Below are 22,574 nucleotides of genomic sequence, written 5' to 3'. Positions count from 1 at the left end.
GCTGAAGAGGCCTATGCGGGACAAGCAGGTCCTGTGTCTTTGATACACCAGAAAGAATAAATTTTTTTAGATATTCATTTTGACCAAGTAGGATCCACTGAGCTACGTAGCTCTTTTTTCAGAAGCGACCTGGCCACAAATGATCGCTCAACGAAGTGGCTTGTCATCACGTGGACATTTATGGCAGCAGCCAAATACTCTTAAACGCGTGTTTCTGAATGTGGAGGAGACAACCGGAGGACTCGGAGAAAAATCTACTCGACCGCGGGGAGAGAGAGACACGCAAACTCCAAATATACAGCAGGCGTCAGGGTCGGAATCGAACCCACGCCACCCTGTATACCGAGCGAGGTAGTTAACATCTCCTAGCCACGTGATGATGATGAGAGAGACATGCCAACTCCAAATTTACAGCAGGCGTCAGGGTCGGGATCGTACCCATGACCCCCTGTATACCGGGCGAGGTAGTTAACATCTCCAAGCCACTGTGATGATGATAGTGAGAGACACGCAAACTCCAAATACACAGCAGCAGGCGTCAGGGTCGGGATCGAACCCACGACCTCCTGTATACCGGGCGAAGTAGTTAACATCTCCAAGCCACCGTGATGATGATAGTGAGAGACACGCAAACTCCACATATACAGCAGGCGTCAGGGTCGGGATCGAACCCACGACACCTTGTATACCGGGCGAGGTAGTTAACATCTCCAAGCCACCGTGATGATGATAGTGAGAGACACGCAAACTCCACATATACAGCAGCAGGCGTCAGGGTCGGGATTGAACCCACGACCTCCTGTATACCGGGCGAGGTAGTTAACATCTCCAAGCCACCGTGGCGCTCCTGGGCGGTCTGCCAGATTCGGATGATGAACCTCCGCAAAAGGCGGCGATCCTGATACCTCTGGGCCATGTCGCCAACCATGACACTGGACCTCTTGGATGCCCCCGAGTGAGCCTTTACTCAATGGCAGGCCGCACCTTTTCTTTCCCCTCGGCTTTAAAAAAATGTAGACATTCTAAAAACAGCCTCGCTGGTGCAAATTATGTCGAAGTACGTCACCATATTTTCACAGCATCTTGAGATGCAGTCACATTTAGATGTTTTGTGAAACCTATGGTGTTTTCCCAAAGGTTTGCTCATTCTCAAATGGGTAGTAGCAGCAGTAGACAAAATGGTCCCATCGCAAAGGGATGCGCCAAACACTTTTTAAAAATGATTCGGCCAAACACCAATGCAGAACCCTCCTGCTAAAGAGTCATGAGATTCAATGGGGGCTTTCTTAGACAAATTATATTGACATTATATAGCTTACAATATTTATATTCAAATCAAAGTTCAAAATATCTCCACACTCAAACAAGCATTAACTGGTGACATCTCTCAGTTCATAAGCATGTGCCAATTCCACATTCCTATGGAATGGCCCAATAAACCCAAAGGACACTCATTGCCCATAAACTGTACGCATATTGCGACTGTTTAATAATGGCCATACCATTTGTATTTATCTTCCCCTATAATTATTACGGATATTACATTAATGCATGGTGGCTCTGTTCATCGCACATAAGCTACGTCTCCGGTCACGTGTTTTCACGCACACACAATAGTGGCCGCACTCGTACGAATAGTGACATAATTGGAATAATGAGGGCGGTTCGCTTAATTAAGGCTCCACCGAGGATGTCATTTGCATTCCGGTTGTATCGAAGGCTCGTGTGTGAATGCACCTCTTCCCCCAAAGTAAAGCCCGCAGTTTAGCGGACAGAATTAATAAAGGCGAGATTTAATAACAATCCCGGCGAGGGAGTGCATTTTACCCACAAAGAGCTGGCGATGTTAATTGCTTGATCTTTGTAATTACCACCGAGGTTGCCACGAGTTTCGAATGTTAACCTGGGAATGGTGTTATGCATAATTTGAAAATCTTCCCGAATGTTTTTTTGTTTTTACTTCATAACAACAATAACAACAACCGCCATTCGCCGCGAAGTGGTGGTAACGTCACCGTGGCGGTAACGTCACCGTGGCGCTTGTGCCAGGCTAGGTGCACGTTAAGGCCAACGCGAAGTTGACGAACGCCCTCTGCCAGAAGGTCACGGGGCAGACCCAGGTGCCATGGGGTTAACCGAGATGCTTTACATAGACACACACACAGACACACACACACAGACACACACTCACAGACACACACAGACACACACAGACCCACACAGACACACACACACGTGAGACCTTCGTGGCTGGCGCTGCGGTGTTCTTGACGTAGAAAGCCGGCGAGGTTCCCGTGCGTTGTGTTTGCAGGGCGAGTGTGGGAATTGCCGAGTGTCACAGGCCGAGCGTGCAGTTGCCGCTTCGCAGTCGGCGGGTGGGCGAGCGTGGAGGGAGGGAGGGGGGGCGATATTCACAAGTTGGGGGCGGGGTGGCTTGCGATGGGCATGCAAAACATCCATCGATTAATTAACGAGCACAGTCGGTTACGTGCGGTGCGAAAGAAGTTCAACGTACGGGTTACATACTTGCGTGCGTGAGTATCACATGAACCAGTTGGCAACCGTGGCCGCATCGGGCGCAATCGCGCTGTGCCGTTCGCTGCACGTGTTTGATTGCACGGCTTGTAATGCCTTGCGTCGACAGGCAACTTCAACCTCTGTGGGTCGTACCCCCTTCCCGTTCGGACCCCCTAGGCAATGGGCCCCGTGGAAACCCAGCAACCATGAGGTTGGGTCCACCGACCTACGTACGCAACCATGGCAAGATAACAATACCGTACATTTCGATTTAAAGCTTTCGTGACTGCAGGGATTCATCTTCTTGGTTCTTTCGGTAAAGTCACGTAGAAGGGAAATAATAAAATAATAAAAGCAAAACATAATAAAATAATTTATTATGTTTTATTTTTATTATTTTATAAAATAATTTATAATTTGTATTTTTATTATTTTATTATTTCCCTTCTACATGACTTTACCGAAAGAACCAAGAAGATGAATACTGTACATTCTTCAACTGAACCACGATCCCTATAATACAATCTCAGCAATTTCTATGCAGGCTTAAATCTGCTTAGAATCCGAGATCTGACGAGACTGGGGATCACATGCCGGGTGATTTGGCCGTTGGCAATCCTCTATCCAAAATCAGTGTTCTTCATTGTGTAGTGGGTTCCAATCAGACGGAGACCACGTTGTCGGAGGCACACTTATTTATTTAACACAATACTGGAAGGGGTAGTGGCCCCTTCACACGTGCTACAGGGATATCCCACTAGCTCTATCCCCAGCTATCCCCGGCCCAGTTCCTCCCCTGGGTCCTAGGGGAGGCTAACCGATCTGGCCCTGGTTCGGCACAGATCCCGGCACCTCTAACCATCTGACCGGCTCTTACAAGAGCGTCGGCTCCGATGCTCTTAGGGCCGCGCCGCTGGCTTTCCCTGCTCGGCCCTGACAAAGACGGCAAGCCACGGGAGTTCCAGGGCCTATCTGCTGGTCTTCTTTCTTCACTGGTTGAAGCTTCACCCACTGGGACCTCGAGCCCTCCGGCTCCCCGCCTTTTATAGCAATCGCCCCCCGAGGGGTGGAGCTGTGGGGGATCCCAGCGTAAACCGTTGCGGACGTGGGTGTAGACACCCGTGTAGCGTGTGGGAGCAGACACCCGTGTGTGTTTGTCAGCACCCCCTTAACACCCCTTAACACCCCTTAACACCCCTATATCTGCAAGGCCCGCAGGCCACTGGCGCACCCTAGTGGCCTTTAGTGCAGCCCCTGGTGGCCCATCATGGCCAATGGTTTTAAATGTGTGGCGGCCCTCGCACTGATGATGTCTTGTCGGCGAAAGTGGCCCCCCCACCTCCGCCTCTGAAAATTATCGAAGAACACTGGCCTCAATAAACAACGTCATTGATTCTGACAAGCTCGATTTAGCGAATGAAAAATCGGATGGATCAATTTGAGAGAGTGATTCGACTGAGATCTATTGCGAAGCGAGCACCATTGGTTCGCTTGATTTTTCATTCATCTGGTTAATTAGTCAATTTCATAGAAATATTCGTATGTCGGCAGAGCGGTGGTGCGGTGGTTAGCGCACCGTGCTGTGATTCCGAGTAGTCAATTATGACATTATTTTCTCCGCGTCTATTTGTACATTATTCTTCTTTTATTTTTGCAGTCACGTATTGTATTCCTGGTATATTGTTGCTGTCAATTTTAAAATGCAATCCGGCTTGTGGTCGATTGTCCGATTACGAGTGATTTTCATGGACTCACGTGATCTTCTTGGTTCTTTCGGTAAAGTCACGTAGAGGGGAAATAATAAAATAAAGATATAAAACATAGCATTATAAAATACAATTCTCACGACGTTTCGGCCACAAAGGCAGCATCTTTCCGACAGACCTGTTCTTCACCTGATGACGGCTGCTTGCGTTGTGGCCGAAACGTCGTGAGAATTGTATTTTATTATCTTTTATTTCTCTTATTTTATTATTTCCCTTCTACGTGACTTCACCGAAAGAACCAAGAAGATGAATCCCTGCAGTCACGAAAGCTTTAAATCGAAATTTCACGTGATCTTCTCTGTTCTGAATTAGTTCCCCACCCCGTACGATGCAGGCCACGTGTCTCGATTTTACAATAAAAAAACCCGAACAGCACGCTTTCCCCCCAAGTATTTAAATACCCAATTAGACCCATCCCAAAGTTGGCAATCTCAATTTGCGTCGCCTTTGTTCATTGCGCAACGTCAGACACGCGCGCCAATTAGCAGCGCTTAACCGGGATATTTTAATCGTCAGATTCAAAGGAAATGCTGGCTTCGTTTAATCTGACGAGCCACCTCGATTAATGTTTCACAACTTTCGTGCACGTTAATTTTATTATTCTTACGTGGGATAAATAATTAAAGTGGCTTCGATATCATTTTGACTTGTAAAATATATTACTTCCCAAAGTTTCATTTAGGCCGTTCCACTGCGCGTCGGTGAGCTCATCGCCCCATCTCGTCAGAACCTCGCGAGCTAAGTAGCCTTGAGTCTGGCTTGTGCGTGGATGGGCGACTACCGTGCACAATGAGGGCCTACAGCGTGCGGGGCAGCAGAGAGGGTCTCAGCAACACTCGGTGTCCAGCGATATACCACGCTCCGTCTTCACCAACACCGCAGTGACCCGCGCGGTGAAGTATGGTCAACGAACCCCCCCACCCCCCCCCCCCCCCATGAACCGCACCGTGCAAGGAGGCCCTCATCCAGCAGTGGATTGACAAACGGGATTGTACGTTACATCGACATATGTACGGTACATGTCATGTAATCGGCTGTATTATTCGGTGACATCGTGAGTCTGCTGTTTTAAACACATTCCTGCGGAGGGAGCTGGTGGGAACTTTGGGTTGCTCGATAAATGGCCAGGGTCAACGGCGGCGTGGTGTATTCCGGAAATATGCCCGACTGTGAGGGCGGGCACAAGCCGGCGTGAGTAGGTTAAACGTTGAGTTTTATAAGGGCACCACTGGGTGACCAGCCCCTCCCCACCCAGCCCCACCCCTCCCACCCCCCACCCAGCCCCTCCCCACCCTCCCCACAACGCCCCTCCTCACCCTCCCCTCCCCACCCAGCCCCTCCCACCCTCCCCACCCAGCCCCTCCCACCCTCCCCACCCAGCCCCTCCCCACCTTCCCCTCTCCAACCAGCCCCTCCCTCCCTCCCCACCCAGCCCCTCCCTGCACGACGGACACAATACTCCCCTGTGGGCTGATGTAACCAGGAGGTTTCTACCAGTAACATGCTGGTGTGTGGGCATGTTAGTGAATACGTGGTGAGCGAGAGCACTCGAGTGAGTGAGTGGTTGAATATGTGAGTTTTGAATTAGCCCGTGAGCATGTTTATGAATATTCCATTCAGGGGAATGGACAAGTGAGTTAGTGTGCGGGTGAGTACGTGGGTGAGTGCGTTGGTGAGTTAGTGAGTGACATTGAGCTAGTGGACAAGCGAGTACTTGAATATGTGAGTGAGTGAGTGAGTGCATGAGTAAATGTCTCGGTGACTAAAGTGAGTTTTTGGGTGATTCGGTAGGGTGAGTGAGGGAGTGGGTTGGTTGGTGATTTGATACATGTACACGCGCGCTTGAGTGTGAATCTCCACCTAACAGATGAAACCTCAATCTAAGGGGTTTGTGTAACGCTTTGGAATGTCACACGAAAGCAGCATCATAACCCCAACATCATAACCCCAGCATCAAAACTGGAATCTCACTCATGCTCAACAAAACATCCGGCCAGGTCCAACACCCACTGGTGCAACTAATTCCTACGACCCGCCACAAGAATTGTAGCGAGTAAAATGTTTAAGAGCAGCGGATGAAATGTGAACTACGAGACCTCCTTTACCAGTGGCAAAATATAGTAGTAGTTTTTTAACCTTTCAACTGGTACAAAAACTGACACCTTTATACAAGGCATCATGTTTGCAATAACCGCAACACAAGCAGTCAAAATGCAAACAAAAATAAACAACTCTGATGATGATAATGATATGCACTGTCCTTGAGTTGATTGGCCCACACCCGAGTGTAGACCAATCAACACACATCTCGGGTGTGGACCAATCAACTTCAAGGACAGTGCATATCATTATCATCATCAGAGTTGTTTCTTTTTGTTTCCATTTTGACTGCTTGTGTTGCGGTTATTGCAAACATGATGCCTTGTATAAAGGTGACAGTTTTTGTACCAGTTGAAAGGGTAAAAAACTACTACTAAATGTGAACTATTTAAGACTGAAACAGTAAGATTTCGCCACAACTTTGTTCGTCGCCTGATGATGCTGGTTGCAGTTACTGGTTGAACAACTAACTCGCATCGTAAATGTTGTGGGTTTACTCTCCAACACACCGGTGTGCTGTACTAGTAACGAATTGGCGTGTTCTGTTTACGTGACACACCTTAAATTTCGATTCGGTAAAGTCACGTAGAAGGGAAATAAAAAAAAATAAAACATAATAATTATTTCATTAGGTTTTATTTAAACAATAAAATAATAAAACTAAAACATACGAATTATTTAATTATGTTTTATTTGTATTATTTTCTTATTTCCCTTCTACGTGACTTTACCGAAAGAACCAAGAAGGTGACACACCTTACTAATCGGCTGTGTCGGGTGGTGGCCGCTTTAACGATTTAAACGTGTTCATCTCAAAACAGATGCGTCCAATGGAAACGTACTTGAAGCAGATGAACAAACGACATCGTTCGGCGTTGTGTCACGCTTGCGACAGATATTGCCCAATGGCAGTTTGGCTAAACGGCCGCAGTTCTGGAAGAGTAACTTTGAACTCGAAGCCTCTCGTCGGCGAGCCCCGTCAGACGAATGGAAGAATAATTGGCGGCCTTGTCAGCTGGGCCGTTCAGTTGCGTTCACGTCAAACATTCGGGGGGCCCCGCTCTCAGCAAATGCGATCACGTTTAGCTGCGGCTCGTGACAGATTCGTAGTGACAACGCCGGGAAAACTTGGCCGGGTATCATTCCGACTCTTCTCTTCCCCCCCACCACCACCAAACCACCCACCACCGCCGCCTCTTTAAATGCAGACAACAACAGCGAGCGGGCCTGCACATTTGCGTGTTAAAGTTTCGATGCCTGTAAATTGTTGGCGATGACTTTTTTTCTTTCTTTCTTTCTTTCCTCTCATCAAATTAAGCCGTTCGGAACTCGTTTGCTAGCTCTGACACAGTTACTCTCGTCACATCGAATCAAATTAAATTAACATAATGATTATGTTTTGTTGTGGCCAAAGGCAAGATTTAAGAGGAGGAAGAAAAAAAAAGATTCCAGTTGTTTTTGATGATGAGAATAGCTGTTGAATTACAATTTGTAAATACACTTAAATAAATAATGTTTCCTGTTTAGCACTGCGACTTAATTGCGTATCGCTTATTGCAGCAAAACAAAGCAACGCAAGCAAAGCTTGCAATGTGAAGTTTGTGAGTGTCATCCCGAGGCGATTTGTTGTGTGCAGTACTTTCCGCGTCCCTGGAGATTTAGGGTCGTCCATAAATGACGTCACGCACTTAGGGGGGGGGGTGGGGGTCAGACATTTGTGACGATGCGTGACGAGCGGGGGGGGGTTGAGAAATGTGACGTCACATCAAAATGCGCAACTTTAAATAGATATAGACAACACGTTCTACATAATTAAGCAAACTTTTTAATAAATGTTTTCTCCTACAACATCAGAGTGCAGCGGCACATTAAATACGCACTACAATGACAATAGTTTAAAGCGATTTGAAGCATGTTTTATTTGGGTGAGGGGGGGGGGCAGAGCTTTGTGACGTCATATTTGATGGGAGGGGGGGGGGGTCTGACTTTTTGTGACGCCGTGTGACGAGGGGGGGGGGGGTAAAAAATCGTCCAAAATCGCGTGACGTCATTTATGGACGGCCCCATTGCTCCTCATCGCCCCCGCTGGCTCGCATTGCACGCGAAGGGCCTCGTCCACCAGTGGATTGACAAAAAAAAGTGCAAACGACCGTTTCCAAGGCATGTCACACGAATAATTTTCTACTCCATCTCACAATGGCTCCATCACCACGTGCAGGAGAAAAATGCCTTTGTCGAGGTCTGCTCGCCACGACGAGGCGGCCACGACGAGACGGCTTCGCGAGAGAGTGTTCGTGTCGTTTTGCTGTTCCTCCTCCTCTTACTCTTTGGTTTTTTCGGTAAAGTCACGCAGGTAAAACAATTAATAAAAGAAAAGAAAACAACTCAATGAAATCACGACGTTTCGGAGGCAACACAAGCCTCCCTCGTCAGGTGTAATACAGAGGCACAGCAAAATAACTGTAGCGAGAGTTATTTGTGATGAGACATTGTTACATAGGGGACGAGGAGGGGGGAGGAGCCAAGGGGGACGGGCGCAGGATGGGGGGGGTTGGGGTGTGGGCGGAGCCAGGAAGGTGATTGACAAGGAGGGTGAGAGGAGGGGGAGGAGCCAAGGAGGACGGGCGCAGGATGGGGGGGGGGTTGGGGTGTGGGCGGAGCCAGGAAGGTGATTGACAAGGAGGGTGAGAGGAGGGGGAGGAGCCAAGGAGGACGGGCGCAGGATGGGGGGGGGGGTGTGGGCGGATCCAGGAATGTGATAGAGAAGAAGGACGGAGCCCCGGATGGGGGAGGGGGGACGCAGAGCGGGGGAGAGTGGCGGTTGAGGTTGAACATGTCATTAACATGTCATTAACATGGTTAATCACATCTTTCCAACGATTGCTCAATTTGAATCCATCTTCTCGGTTGAAGTGATGTCTATGTTTGTATATCTGTATAGCCTCATGGACAAATCTTTGGTGGTATCCAGACGGCTTGCAGAGTACCTTGGTATCGGAGAAAACAATATCGTCCTCTTGTTGAAGAAGAGCGAGCTACGGAGGGTTGACACTATGGCCCGCAGTGTGGTGTGCGTGGCCACGATGGTCCTCCTGCGGCTTCTCTTGATTTTGTTTCCATTCACGAAGGAGATGCACGCATTTGGCCCGTTGACGTTACGATGCTGCGGGTCGATGGTTTCGCCCCACCCTCCCCACCCAGCCCCTCTCCACCCTCCCCACCCAGCCCCGCCCCACCCTCCCCACCCAGCCCCTCCACACCGTCCCCTCCCCACCCAGCCCCTCCCTGCACGACGGGCACAATAATCCCCTGTGGGCTGGTGTAACCTGGCGGTTCCTACCAGTAATACACAGCTATAGACATATATATGCACACATCTATATTCACATTTTCAAAAAACACCACATTACATGCAAACATCCCAAGAAGCACTGTTGTCTTAAAGGCATCTTGAGGCTCTGCTATATTTTATTGGGTAAAGATTTATAAATTACAAGTATGGCGCACAGCATGATTGCTTTTGTGATAAGGTTTCCTTAGCCATTACAAAGCAAATCATTGAAAACCCACAATGCGCCGCCTCCAAGGGCGCCCCTAACCGACGGAAATTACATTCTCGATCACAATTATAATTGCCATTATCTTTGTTAAAAATAGACCGCCACTTCATCAATAATTTGTACATTTTTTCATCATTAAACCCAGCAGCTTTTGTGTGTGTGTGTGTGGAAAACTTAAAGATGGTGGGGTAATCAAATAGGTGGCACGGACAACCTTGATAACAAACCTACTTGCTGTCCTGCCACTTAGAGATCTCGCTTAACCCGCAAAGATTCCTTAAACTCAATAGTTTTTTTTCTGAAACGCAAAGTACGTTGAACTTCTTTCGCACCGTACGCACCCAACCGTGCCAATCGGAGGACGCGGGGGGAAGCACAACAAACTCGACACGAAAATCAGTCCTGAAGGATTTAGTTTTCAATCTAGATTTAAAAGTGCATAGCTCCACAGTGACTTCCTGATATCGGAAGGAAGCGTAAATGGTACCAAAAACTGCACAAGTTCACAGCGACATTTGCTGGTCCGCAGATTATAGTTATTTTTAACTGGCAAGTTGTAACGCTGCCAAACACCCCCCCCCAACTCCAAAACCAAACAATAGCACTCGTTTGCTGATTGATCAATTAAACCTCCCCATTTGCCGCTGAACTGCTGTATCTGCTAATTGGGGGATCAGTAACTGTAAGCCATCGCCCGGGTGCTCAAAGCAAATTGGTGTCATCTGTCAGGACGGTGCCCGCATCTATCACCTGTCCTGGGGTGTCTCCCCTGTCCAATCCAGCACGCACGTGCAGAGCTCTTCCCACACAGACCAGCAAATCTAAGAATTGCATTCTCTTAGATTTGCTTGCTTTATTGTTTTTTTTAGTTTGTATTTTAATGAGGTTCCACGTTTTACATGGAATGTTTATGCCAATGGCGTTTATCTGACGAGTCCCACGCTGCTGATGAGACCGAGAAGGTTGAAACCGGATAAGTCTTTGCTTGTTCATTAAATGCTGCTTGATTATATTTGTCTGGATAGCCGAATGGCTGATGGACTAAGAACTAGTGTAACTACCTCGCCTGGTATACAGGAGGTCGTGGGTTCGATCCCTACCCTGCCACCTGTTATTTGGAGTTTGCGTGTTCTCCCCGCGGTCGCGTAGATTTTTCTCCGGGTCCTCCGGTTTTCCCGGCCAGGTCACTTCTGGAAAACAGCTTCGTAGCACAGAGGGCCGTATTTGGTAAAATAAAAAAATAGTTTAGTTTTAGCGACGATCCCCCCTCGGTAACCCGACAGCCACCTCCTGAGAGTTTGCGTTCCTGAACATCGCGTACCGAGGCTCGTATCGCATGCGGCTATTTTCAACCTCCTGACTCCGTTGAATTTTTAATCATTGTTACACACACACAGATCCATCCCGGCTGGCGCAGCGAATAGGATTCTTGCCTTCGCGACGAGAGACGCGCAAGTTCACATCTTAGAAATCCTCGCCTAGTTGCAAGTCGGTAAAAACGAGACGCGCATGTTGAGATGTCACCCGTTTTTGTCTTGAGCCTGTAAGGCGACCACAGCTGGCATTTACGTTGCGCCCGCGAGGTAATGCATGTCACAGAGTGCAGATTTTAGCCTAGGGGACCCTGGTGGCAATGGGTCCTTGCGCGCCCCAAGGCGAACGCAACACAAGCCTGCAAGCCAAGCGGTTATGAGTCTGATCTTAGAAGCTAAGTGGCGTTGAGTCCGGTTGGTCCTTGGATGAGAGATTTTGTGAGAATTCGGGGTTTGCGAGGTGGTCAACGGGAGATGACGGGATGGCGGTGGATTGTAGCATCGACACGTGGAGAAGTGTACGTCTTATACCCCTTCGTACACGTGGGGTTTCTCTAGGTATCATATTTCGTCTCCTGATGCCGGTGGGCTAAAGCAGTGAACTATTTGTCTTTTGTCAACGTGACACTTTTTTGCTGATTGGCCGTGTCGGGTGGTGGAGGGTTACGACACATTTATAAATAACGCGATCTAACCCAAAAACGTTGATTACGAATATTTTGTCTCACACACGCCAAACGCAAATGGAATTGGCCAAACAACACAATGCAGACCTCTCTTTCATTTTTTTTAATGATTGCTACTGTTTCCGGCCACGGGAATATGTATGGAATTTACATGCCTGGTTAAGAGCCCGAGTTTTTTGTTGTTGTGGCGAGCGGCAGCGCAGTGGTTAGCGCGACGAGCTACGAATTTGGCGACCAAGGTTCGATTTCCCGCTCGCGGCCAACGTCGACGACGAACAATCCGAACTGTTCCCAGACGTTCCCTCGCCCGGCCTGAGCCTCACACGAACACCTATGTGCGGCGTGTGAACACCGGCGCTGGAGAGACAAAGGCGGCCGGGCATAGTTCCGGCCCGACACGAGGGCCACGTTGGCTTGCAACAGGTGTGCTCGCTTCACAGGACTCCCTCCCTACCCCCCTCCCCCCAATGTTCCCGCGAATGCCACAGGGTTGGTTTGGAGGGGGCCCAATCTTTTGTCTCCCCGCGTGTCCTCCCGCGCGTGTGCGTCAGGCCACGTGAAGATGGGCACGTGCGAGGTGGTGGAAGCCCACCGCTGCTGCAACAAGAACAAGATCGAGGAGCGATCGCAGACCGTCAAGTGCTCCTGCCTGCCGGGCCAGGTGGCCGGCACCACGCGCGCCCGGCCATCCTGCGTTGAAGGTACATCGGAATGAGTAATATTTAAAAATACTTTTAAAAAACACACGCTGTAATGAAGTGTACCGTACTGGTAATGGCAGAACTCCACGACTCTAGGAAGACAGCGTCTGAATTTCTTCTACGTGACTTTACCGAATGAACCAAGAAGATGAATTCCTGCAGTCACGAAAGCTTTAAATCGAAAAAGAGTTGGTGAGTTGACGCCGAGAGTTGCCCGAGTTTTAGCGCCCAACCGCGTTGCGGTGCAGTCATTTGTATTTTTTGTGTAACCGCCGTTGTGTTCACACAGCCGCGGCGGATTCGTATAGGCGTTGGCGGCTTGCCCCGGTGTAATCTCGCGACCCAGACGCACCCCCAGCTTATTGCATTGAGGTGGTCAATAGGCGGCACGCCTGTGTAATATTCATAGCGCAAATCGTGACAAATCCCGTTTCGACGCAGTTGTAGCACAGCGAAAGTAGGTCGTTCAACCTGTCTCTCTCCCTATATAGGGCGCTTCATTTTTTTTTCACACTTATATGGGACTATCGTTTTTAATGTGAATAGAATGGATAGTACACTGTAACATGATAACAAATGTAGGTATAAAATAAAATAAATTAAATGACGACGTTTCGATTGCAACACGAGCAATCATCATCAGGTGGGAAAACCACAGCAAGAAATTTGTTTTTTATTCTAAATGTGCAAAATTTTTTTGCACATTTAGAATAAAATTAAATTTTTGCACATTCAGAATAAAAAATACAATTTCTTGCTGTGGTTTTCCCACCTGATGACGATTGCTGTGTTGCAATCGAAACGTCGTTATTTAATTAATTTTATTTTATATCTACGTGACTTTACCGAAAGAACCAAGAGTATGGATCCCTGCAGTCACGAAAACTTCAAACAAATGTATGTTGATAGCTTCAAAAAGTCATAGAGTCTCCCACTTGTTCTCCATCATTGTCAACGCGTGCCTGGAATCTTCTCCAGGTGGTCTTCAGAGCCCGGCGGCAGCACATTCCTTGTGGCGTTGTTGCAAATTCTTAGAAGCGTTAACATTTTTTTGAAGCACCTTGTATATATATTTTGTGTGATTATCAAGTACGTGTTGGTTTTTATATGGCACCAACTCTGGATTTCTCCCACATGCAAAACAAGGCATATGTACGTATGTTGAACTTCTTTCTCGTATGGCAATCGGCCACAATGCTTTGAGCAGACACCCTTCTGAAATTCTGAGTACTTGCTGAAATTGATCGTCCAATGGGAGGGAGCGGTAAGAAAGAAAAGGCAGTTTTGCCCGAGCCTCCACGGTGGCGAGATGTTATCTCGCCGCCTGGTCTACACGAGGTCGTGGGTTCTATACCGACCCTGACGCCTGCTGCTGTTTAGTTGGGGTTTGCACGTTCTCTCTCCCCGTGGTCGCGTGGATTTTTCTCCGGGTCCTCCGGTTTCCCCCGCCACATTTTAGAATCAATATCCGTCCAGAGTATTTGGCTGCTATAAATTTTCACGCGATGAGCCACTAAGTTGAGCTATCATTTGTTGCCAGGTCATTTCTGAAAAAAGCTGTATAGCTCAGTGGGCTTTACCTGTTAAAGTAAAATTTGTTTAGTTTAGTTTTAATTTCACGTAAAAGAGGGCCCCACAATGCGCTTTGTCGTTCATGAATAAGACATCGTGTCCCTGTGCCTCCAGTCTCATGCCTCTTCTACATGGCCCTGCTTATGGGATAAACCATGGAATACAAGACAATAGGCGTTAGTGTTGTTATATGTGGAGTACTTCATCCACTGAACAAAGATCATCCAGACTCAACACTGTCCATTGACTCAACACTGCACCATAGACTCAACACTGCACCATAGACTCAACACTGTCCATAGACTCAACACTGTCCATAGACTCAAGAACTGCACCATAGACTCAACACTGCACCATAGACTCAACACTGCCCACAGACTCAACACTGCCCATAGACTCAACACTGCCCCTGCACATGAAGCAGTTCCCCCTCCTGAACCTCCATCCATTCCTCTCTTGAAGCCTCACCTTTTCTCCATCGTCCATTCTCTTCCTCGTCCCTCCCCTCGCCCCCCCGCCAATCCTTCCCGTCCCTCCCCTACCCTTTCACGACCCCACTAATTGCCCCTCTATCGCGGTCACCCAATCCTCAATACCTTGTAGCATGCCCCCTGCCATCAAAATCTTTCTATTTTATGACTGTTTATTAATATTTTTTAAAACCACGTCAAGCGCCTCGAGTGAAGGCGCTAGACAAATATAAAATAAGTAAAGACGTGGGTTTCACTCTCAGTTTACGACAGACCACACCTGCGGCAGCTGGCATTCGACTTACCTGGGTCGCCCCCCTTCCTAAGTGATCTCACCCTGCGGTGAGTAACTGGCGTGCTTGAGCGAAGAGATCAGTTCTTGTGCGGGATTGAGATGGATTGTGGCTTCGCAGGGCCACGAGGGATGATCGTGTGGGGGAGGCTTTTGTCCAGCAGCGCATCGACAGTTGCTGCTGATGATGGGGGTGATGCATTGCGGTTAACGTCTGCGCTGGGTAGACAAAGATCACAGAAGCAAGGGGGAGGGATAGCAGAGTGCTGGCGAGTCAAAGATCCCCCGCATAGCCTTTAACAGACTGTTGGGGCAAGTGATGTTAGCGAACGCCTTTGAAGGCCGGCACGGTACACGAGGGGGTGGGTGGCCAGCACCACGGTCGGTCGCCTTTCTCTCCCCCGTGGCGATGTTCACGCATTGCAGCAGGTATTAATTTGAAACTGAGTCGACCTAAGGGAGGCCCCGGACCATTTCAGATAATTGTCACTGGCGTTGGCCATGAACGGGAGTCAAAATCGTGTCGTCGGGGTTGTAGTGTGACGTGCTAACCGCCACATCACCTCTCCCCACACACGCACTAGCCTCTTAAAACACATTCCTCCTGCGGAGGGAGCTGGTAGGAACGTTGGGTTGCTCGGTCAATGGCCAGGGTCAACGGCGGCGTGGTGTATTCCGCAAATATGCCCGACTGTGAGGGCGGGCACAAGCCGGCGTGAGTAGGTTAAACGTTGAGTTTTATAAGGGCACCACGGGGTGACCAGTTCTTCCCCACCCAGCCCCACCCCTCCCACCCAGCCCCTATGTATGTATGTATGTTGAACTTCGTTCGCACCGTACGTAGCCAACCGTGCTGATCTCCGCTATTGTGTTTTCCAGTTATGTAAAGGTTTTCTTCAGCGAGTGCTCGTGTGGGTTTGTGTGTGTGTGCTGCAGCGTCGATAGTCGTGCAGAAGTGGTGGTGTGAAATGAAGCCGTGCCTGGAGGGAGAAGAGTGCAAGGTGTTGCCCGACCGCACGGGGTGGACCTGCTCCAACGGCAACAAGGTCAAAACCACCAAGGTAACTGGGTCTGCCCGGCCACACAGCTTACCGATAGAGACAAACACGCGGTTAGGAAACGCGCCCCCAGCTTATTGCATTGAGGTGGTCAATAGGCGGCACGCCTGTGTAATATTCACAGCGCAAATCGTGACAAATCCCGTTTCGACGCAGTTGTAGCACAGCGAAGAAGGTCGTTCAACCTGTCTCTCTCCCCATACAGGACGCTTCAAAAAAATGTTCACACTTATATGGGACTATCGTTTTTAATGGGAAAATAATGGATAGTACACTGCAACATGATAAATGTATACTCGTGTTTCTTTCGGTAAAGTCACGTAGGTATAAAATAAAATAAATAAAATCACGACGTTTCGATTGCAACACAAGCGATCATCATTAGGTGGTCGGGCTTTTCATGGCCGTGTCAGTAGGCTGAGCCAGCAGCTAGAGAGAGGTCCTGGGGCCCAGCAAGTGCTGGACCGTCGAGGCTAATCCTCGGCCCTTGAGGGCAGCTTGTGGGGGCCCCTTGACCCTGGGATGTCCCTCGGTCCATGGGTTTGGTCGCGTTTCAAACCGGTGACGCGCAACTTAGCAGGCGGGTCTCGGTAACTCTCGCGAAGACGATCCAATGGTCGACAAAAACCCCTTCAGGGTGACGTTGCTGCGGTCGTACCGTGGAGATATTCGGACAGAAATCGTTCAGGGAGTTTCCCAGAAGCTTGGCGACGAAAGCGCGCGCTTGAAGCGGCGATTCTTGTCGACCGAGTCGATGATGTCGTGCGCTCACCTCCTCTACCCGACCACGAGGACGTCACGCGTGACGGCGCATGTCGGGACACCTTCGATCAGCACGGTTGGCCATGTATGGTGCGAAAGAAGTTCAGCATACGTACATAGGGGACAGCCCCTTGATGCTGACCTGACCTCGACGGATGCCTCGGCCTCGAATTCAGGAACCAGGTGGAGTGGTCGCGTGGTGGGTTTTTCTCTCTCCAAGGGGACTCAGAATGGCCATGGTGCATCTTCACAGTCGAAAGAAGGGCCCTTTGCCCGACACGCTGAAAAGCAGCGTATCGTCGGACGAAAATCTCGCTTTCCTGCCCCTTGCCAGAACAGTCCATTATTTTTGTTTCACGATGGCCGTGCTCAAACCATTGAGCCAGCACTGCTGAACCTTGGGGTCAAATCTAGTGAGTAGTTCAACGTAAAACTATGTTCTCAACCGTAGTGGTTTGACGGAGTCAGTCTGGTAACCTTTGGCTGAACAAAACGTCATCATGTTTGGTTTTACACTTGTTCCGGCACAGCGCGGCTCCAACGGGCTGCATTTCATTTTGTCAGTCAACACGTGAACACTCTTTGCAGAACATATTGATCGCTTTCACCGGTAGTAGTAATCTCCGTGGCCAGGTGTGCTCAAGGGTTCGAGCACTGAGATGGTACGATTCAGATCCCCACGTTTGAATCCACGTGGCCGGCCTCCCAAGTGTAGTGAGTTGATTGTCTCAGACCGGCCACTGATGTCTGCACAATAAAAACCAACACGTTACATTCTAGATTTGAAGCTTTCGTGACTGCAAGGATTCATATTCTAAGGTTTTTTCGGTACAGTCACGTAGGTAAAAAATTAAAATTAATAAAAGTAAAATAAAATAAAAATATAGACAACACGTTCTACTTAATTAAATAGACTTTTTAATAAATGTTTTCTCCTACAACATCAGAGTGCAGCGCCACATTAAATACGCACTACAATGACAATAGTTTAAAGCGATTTGAAGCATGTTTTTTTTTGGGGGGGGGCGGGGCAGAGCTTTGTGACGTCATATTTGAGAGGGGGTCTGACTTTTTGTGACGCCGTGTAACGAAGGTGGGGGGGGGGGGTCAAAAATCGTCCAAAATCGCGTGACGTCATTTATGGACGGCCCCACAGAGGGTGCTAGCTCGTGCGCACGCTTGCTGGCAGGTGTCAGTGAGTGGCTTCTGAATGATGATGATGATGATGATAACAGAGGCGTAGTCACGACATTATCAGCTCAGGGGGTGCGGCAGTTGGTCATGTGGCCGCCAATATTTGATTTTCTGCAATTCGCGGAAGCCAAACCTTTCCGCTCTAATTAAATAGTAAAAAAATAAAGTCGTGGCACGTAAATGAAAGCACTTTCATGAAAATAAATTTACACCGCGTTTTAAATTATTGTTACGTCCTCTGACACTTTTGGTGGCTGTCAAGGGGGGCTCCAACTCGCAGCTTTGGCCACCAGGGGGAGGAGCGGCAAGACACCCCCCCCCACCCCATGCTCGTTACGCGACTGGATGATGACGAAGATGGGCCTCGTGAAAGGGGAACCACTAATGTATTACTCAACCTTTAATGAATGTGTTCAGGGAGCGGCTTGTCAAATTAGCGACGTATGCAATATGTCCTCAGCTGTACATACATTTCTGCCTAATGGGTTACAAGGCTTGGCAAGAGATTTACAATTGTGAAGATAATTCCGCACGAAATGGATCATTTGCTGCTGTCATGAAAGGCTAATGTTCAGGTTGATACAATGTCGCCGAGTCTACTATTTCCGCCCCGTTGAAGAATCGCGTTGGTTCCGGAACGTTGCGTGCGCACAAAGTTTGGTGCCGGAACGCTTCCGCTAAGCAGTGCACGGGAAACTGTTTTGTTTTCGACAGAAGAAAGTGGGGAAAATGATTCATAGTTGTTTTTTTTTACGTCAATCATGAATGTTAAAATGCATTGCGGGGGACTTCTGATGCGAGAAATTATAGTGATCATTTAAAGTGCCTTAGTATTGTAAGAAAACATTCCCAGGTGCCCGAAGGATCAACGCTTGAATCAGTGTACATCACCTGCCGCGACACATGATGGATCAGAAACATGGACAATGACGAAGAACGTGGAACAAAGAAGCATGGAGAGATACAGTACATGCTTGGAATTGCACTGCGAGACAGAAAGAGGAGCATAATGGCAGCGCCATGGCCAGGATATGCTTTCTCTCTCCCCCTCCCCCCGGTACGCAGGAGGTCGTGGGTTCGATTCCGGACCCTGACGATGCCTGTTGTATATTTGGAGGCCGCATGTTCTCTCCCTCTCGCCCGTGGTGGTCGCGTGGATTTTCCTCTGGGTTCCTCCGGGTTTGCCCCCCCCCACCTCCGCCACATTTTAGAATATGCGTCTAGATTATTTGGCTGCGACTATCAATCCCAAGTTGTGATGCTGTAGGCCACTTCGGTGAGCTATCATCGTGCGTGGCCAGGTCACCTGTGAAAATGAACGACTAGATCAGTGGGCTTTACCTCGTGAATAATAAAACACAATTTAAGGACGTTTGCAATTCATGAATGCCTAATGCAAGATGTTGTCACTCATCATCAGCCATGGTCAATCCACTGCTCAATGAAGGCCTTCCCAAGTCACTGATATTTTGTGATGCAACAATCCACGCTGCACGCGGGCTGATCTCATCACTCCATCTCCTCGGTAGACGATCCTTTCTGACGCGTTCCTTTTTTCTCATGACAGCCATTCCATGATTATCTTTATTCCTGACCTTCGGCCCCTTAGCGGCCGTGACCCTTGTAAACAATTATTTTACGGTGATTCAACTTTCGATGCAAGAACTTGAACGAGGTTAACACTCGCTCTGGCACTGCCACTTACATAGAGAGAAAGAGAGAGAGAGAACAACGGTAAAGTTGTACTTGCGAAACAACATTGTCGTAAAAGTACACACACACACAGAGTCTCGGCGTTGTACAATCCCAGCACGCTCTCGGATCAATAAATCCGGAGCTGAGTGCTCGTTAGGGTGTTTTAACACGCCGACTGGTGGGCCTGTGGGTGTTTGTAAAAATTGCCACAGCTGCTCACGCATGGGTTGAGGTCCACCACCATGGTCCTGAGCTTTAATGACCGACGATTTAATGACTTAATAATTATCAGGCCTGCAAAAGGGAGAAGAACGCGATGCTGTGGCCGGTTCCGTGAGGCCCGGCAAGCTTTATGTTCTATCGAGCGCGTGAGAGATGGTGTCACGACTGTTTGGCCGTGACACCAGCGGTGTCAGCGGTGCCGTGATCTCCCGATTGAGAGACGCTCAGCTCGTCACGTGGGGACGCGTTTAACAATCAGCGCGCGCGCGCGGCGTGGAACGAGTTAATTTGTCATTTTAACGAGATGAGTAAGTTGCGCGAACGGGAAAAGACGGAGCGTGCTGGGTCGAGAGGACTGGAGTTTGGGAAACTGTGCAGAAACTGGGTTATTGAAGCTGGTCTGGGCTACCACTAGGTTAACTCAGCATAAAATGATTACATGGTGTGCTTGCGATGTCATGAACACCGGCTAGAGTTGCCACCTGTGCTGGTTTAACGAGGCATGCCGCGCTTATTGAGGCAGCCGTCCTGTCGGAAATCTGCGAGTCTTCCCGGCACAGTTGCGTGAGACATTCTTGTTCTTCCCATGATATGTCCCCTGTTATACTGGTAGGAACCACCTGGTTCCACCAGCCCACAGGGGATTATTGTGTCCGTCCGTCCGTCGTGCATCTAAAATGGGAGGGGTGGGGCTGGGTGGAGAGGGGAGGGTGGGAAGGGGCTGGGTGGGGAGGGTGGGGAGGGGCTGGGTGGGGAGAGTGGGGCTGGGTGGGGGGTGGGAGGGGTGGGGCTGGGTGGGGAGGGGCTGATCACTCCGTGGTGCCCTTATAAAACTCAACGTTTAACCTACTCACGCCGGCTTGTGCCCGCCCTCACAGTCGGGCATATTTGCGGAATACACCACGCCGCCGTTGACCCTGGCCATTTATCGAGCAACCCAACGTTCCTACCAGCTCCCTCCGCAGGAATGTGTTTTAGCACCGCAGAGGTGGTCCCCTTACTGACGTTGATATTTAAAGCTACGTGACTTTACCGAAAGACACAAAGAATATGAATTCCATGCAGTCACGAAAGCTTCAAGTCAACTATCCATTGTAATTTAAATGAACACATTAACTGCCCCCTCTGGTCTTTGCGCCTGATTGGCCCACAAGCGACGACGTCACATCTATCGCTCTATTTAAGAACGACACAGGAGGAGGATATCTCCACAACTCTGGCTGTCGCCTGATGAGATTGGTTGTAATTTTTTACCCAAAAATCTTGTCACCCCAAAAAAAACCTCTGTTAAGGATCATATTTGATCGCGAATGCCTCAACGCGTTAAACTGCCTAACTGGTTTTTTTTGCGTGCGTGTGTCTGTGTGCGTGCGCGTGTCTGTGTGCGTGCGCGTGTCTGTGTGCGTGCGCGTGTCTGTGTGCGTGCGCGTGTCTGTGTGCGTGTACAGGTCAGGACGTAGCCTATGTGAATGGCCACGCAAGCTTCTCGGTTCGTCCCTCCGAAGAGAGAAATAAAAACAACTTTCGCGGGAACGTTTCAAATTTTGCGGACGAAGATGACGACGACGACAACGATGACTACGACGACGACGAATGGCACGTGACGACGGAGGAGACGATGCCAAAACCGCGAAAACCACGACGGCGGAGATACAATAAAAACAAAACGCCACGTGTGAGTAAAGCGACGGCGCCGTTCGCTCTCCGGGCGAAGACTGCAACGTCACCGGGCTGCAAAAGACGGGGGCGGTTTTGCCACGTTGGGGTAACGGTGAGGGGTGAACGGAAGCATTGGTTATGCACGCCACGGTGCTTCGTTTGAAGCGGATGGTTTTTATTCAACAGATGTGACTGGCGTCAAAACAGAAGAGTGAAACGGACAAGGGGGTAAAAAACGAGGGGGCGAGGGAGGGGAGCGAGAGAGAGAGAGAGACTCTTATAAAAATCCACGAGATAAAAAACGCCCCAACACAGTTGTCCCTAGCCTTACGGAGAGACGCCGAGAGAGAGAGAGAGAAAAAAACAAAAATTGTGGAAAAAATATTGAAGTCAAAAGTACCGTGTCATGATTTGCAAATGTATTTATACTGATTCCACTCCGTTTCTTAGCTAAAGCCCAGGGTCTCTTTATTTATCCGGAGCCTGGTAAATGCATAGCCATGTATAAAGTAATGTTTTTGTTTACGTTTTGTCTAGAGTGCACGGTATCGGCTCCAGACGACCCGCTCCGTCCCTTACTGCTGCGAGTTCTTTCCGTGCGAGAGTGCTCCTGCGTGCTCCTGCGTGCGTGCCCGTCACTCCGTGAGCCGCTCAATTCTGTCACTTCCTAGGCTTTGCCGTCTCATTGCTCTCGCCACGGTTGAGGGGGGGGTGGTGGCGGGGTGCGTAAAGGCAAACGGTAAAGGCGCAATCTTGCAATTGCTCGCTCAAGCCACTGCTGGCGAAAGGAACCTCCTACTAGAGGGAGCTCTGGAAGAGCCACTTCGAGATGCTATTTTGCCTTCTGCTCTCCCACGCTGGTTGCAGAGACGTCTTGGATAGAGGTGGGCGATTTAAGAACGTTGCTCCGTTGTTTCAACCGCCGGCGCCTGGATATTGAATAGTACCCGTCACCTCTGTATTGCGAGTCAAAGTTGTTTTTTTGTTCCCACCACGCACCTCCGATC

General features: G+C 49.1%; 1 protein-coding gene across 1 annotated transcript in view; it reads left to right on the top strand.

The window, feature by feature from the left end:
• Positions 1–21,869, top strand: part of LOC144731269 (chemokine-like protein TAFA-2) — a 32,860-nt gene extending 10,991 nt beyond the window's left edge. Inside the window, exons 2-4 of the mRNA XM_078612312.1 lie at positions 12,494–12,643; positions 15,914–16,038; positions 21,357–21,869. Of these exons, the coding sequence (XP_078468438.1) occupies positions 12,494–12,643; positions 15,914–16,038; positions 21,357–21,368 (287 nt within the window). The 3' untranslated portion in view covers positions 21,369–21,869. The remainder of the gene's footprint in view (positions 1–12,493; positions 12,644–15,913; positions 16,039–21,356) is intronic.
• The last annotated feature ends 705 nt before the right edge of the window (positions 21,870–22,574 follow it).

The sequence above is a fragment of the Lampetra planeri genome, chromosome 38 (genome assembly GCF_965212315.1).
Source record: "Lampetra planeri chromosome 38, kcLamPlan1.2.h2, whole genome shotgun sequence".
Classification (NCBI taxonomy): domain Eukaryota; kingdom Metazoa; phylum Chordata; class Hyperoartia; order Petromyzontiformes; family Petromyzontidae; genus Lampetra; species Lampetra planeri.
Note: the sequence above shows the minus strand (reverse complement) of the source record. Positions and strands in the feature narration are given on the sequence as shown.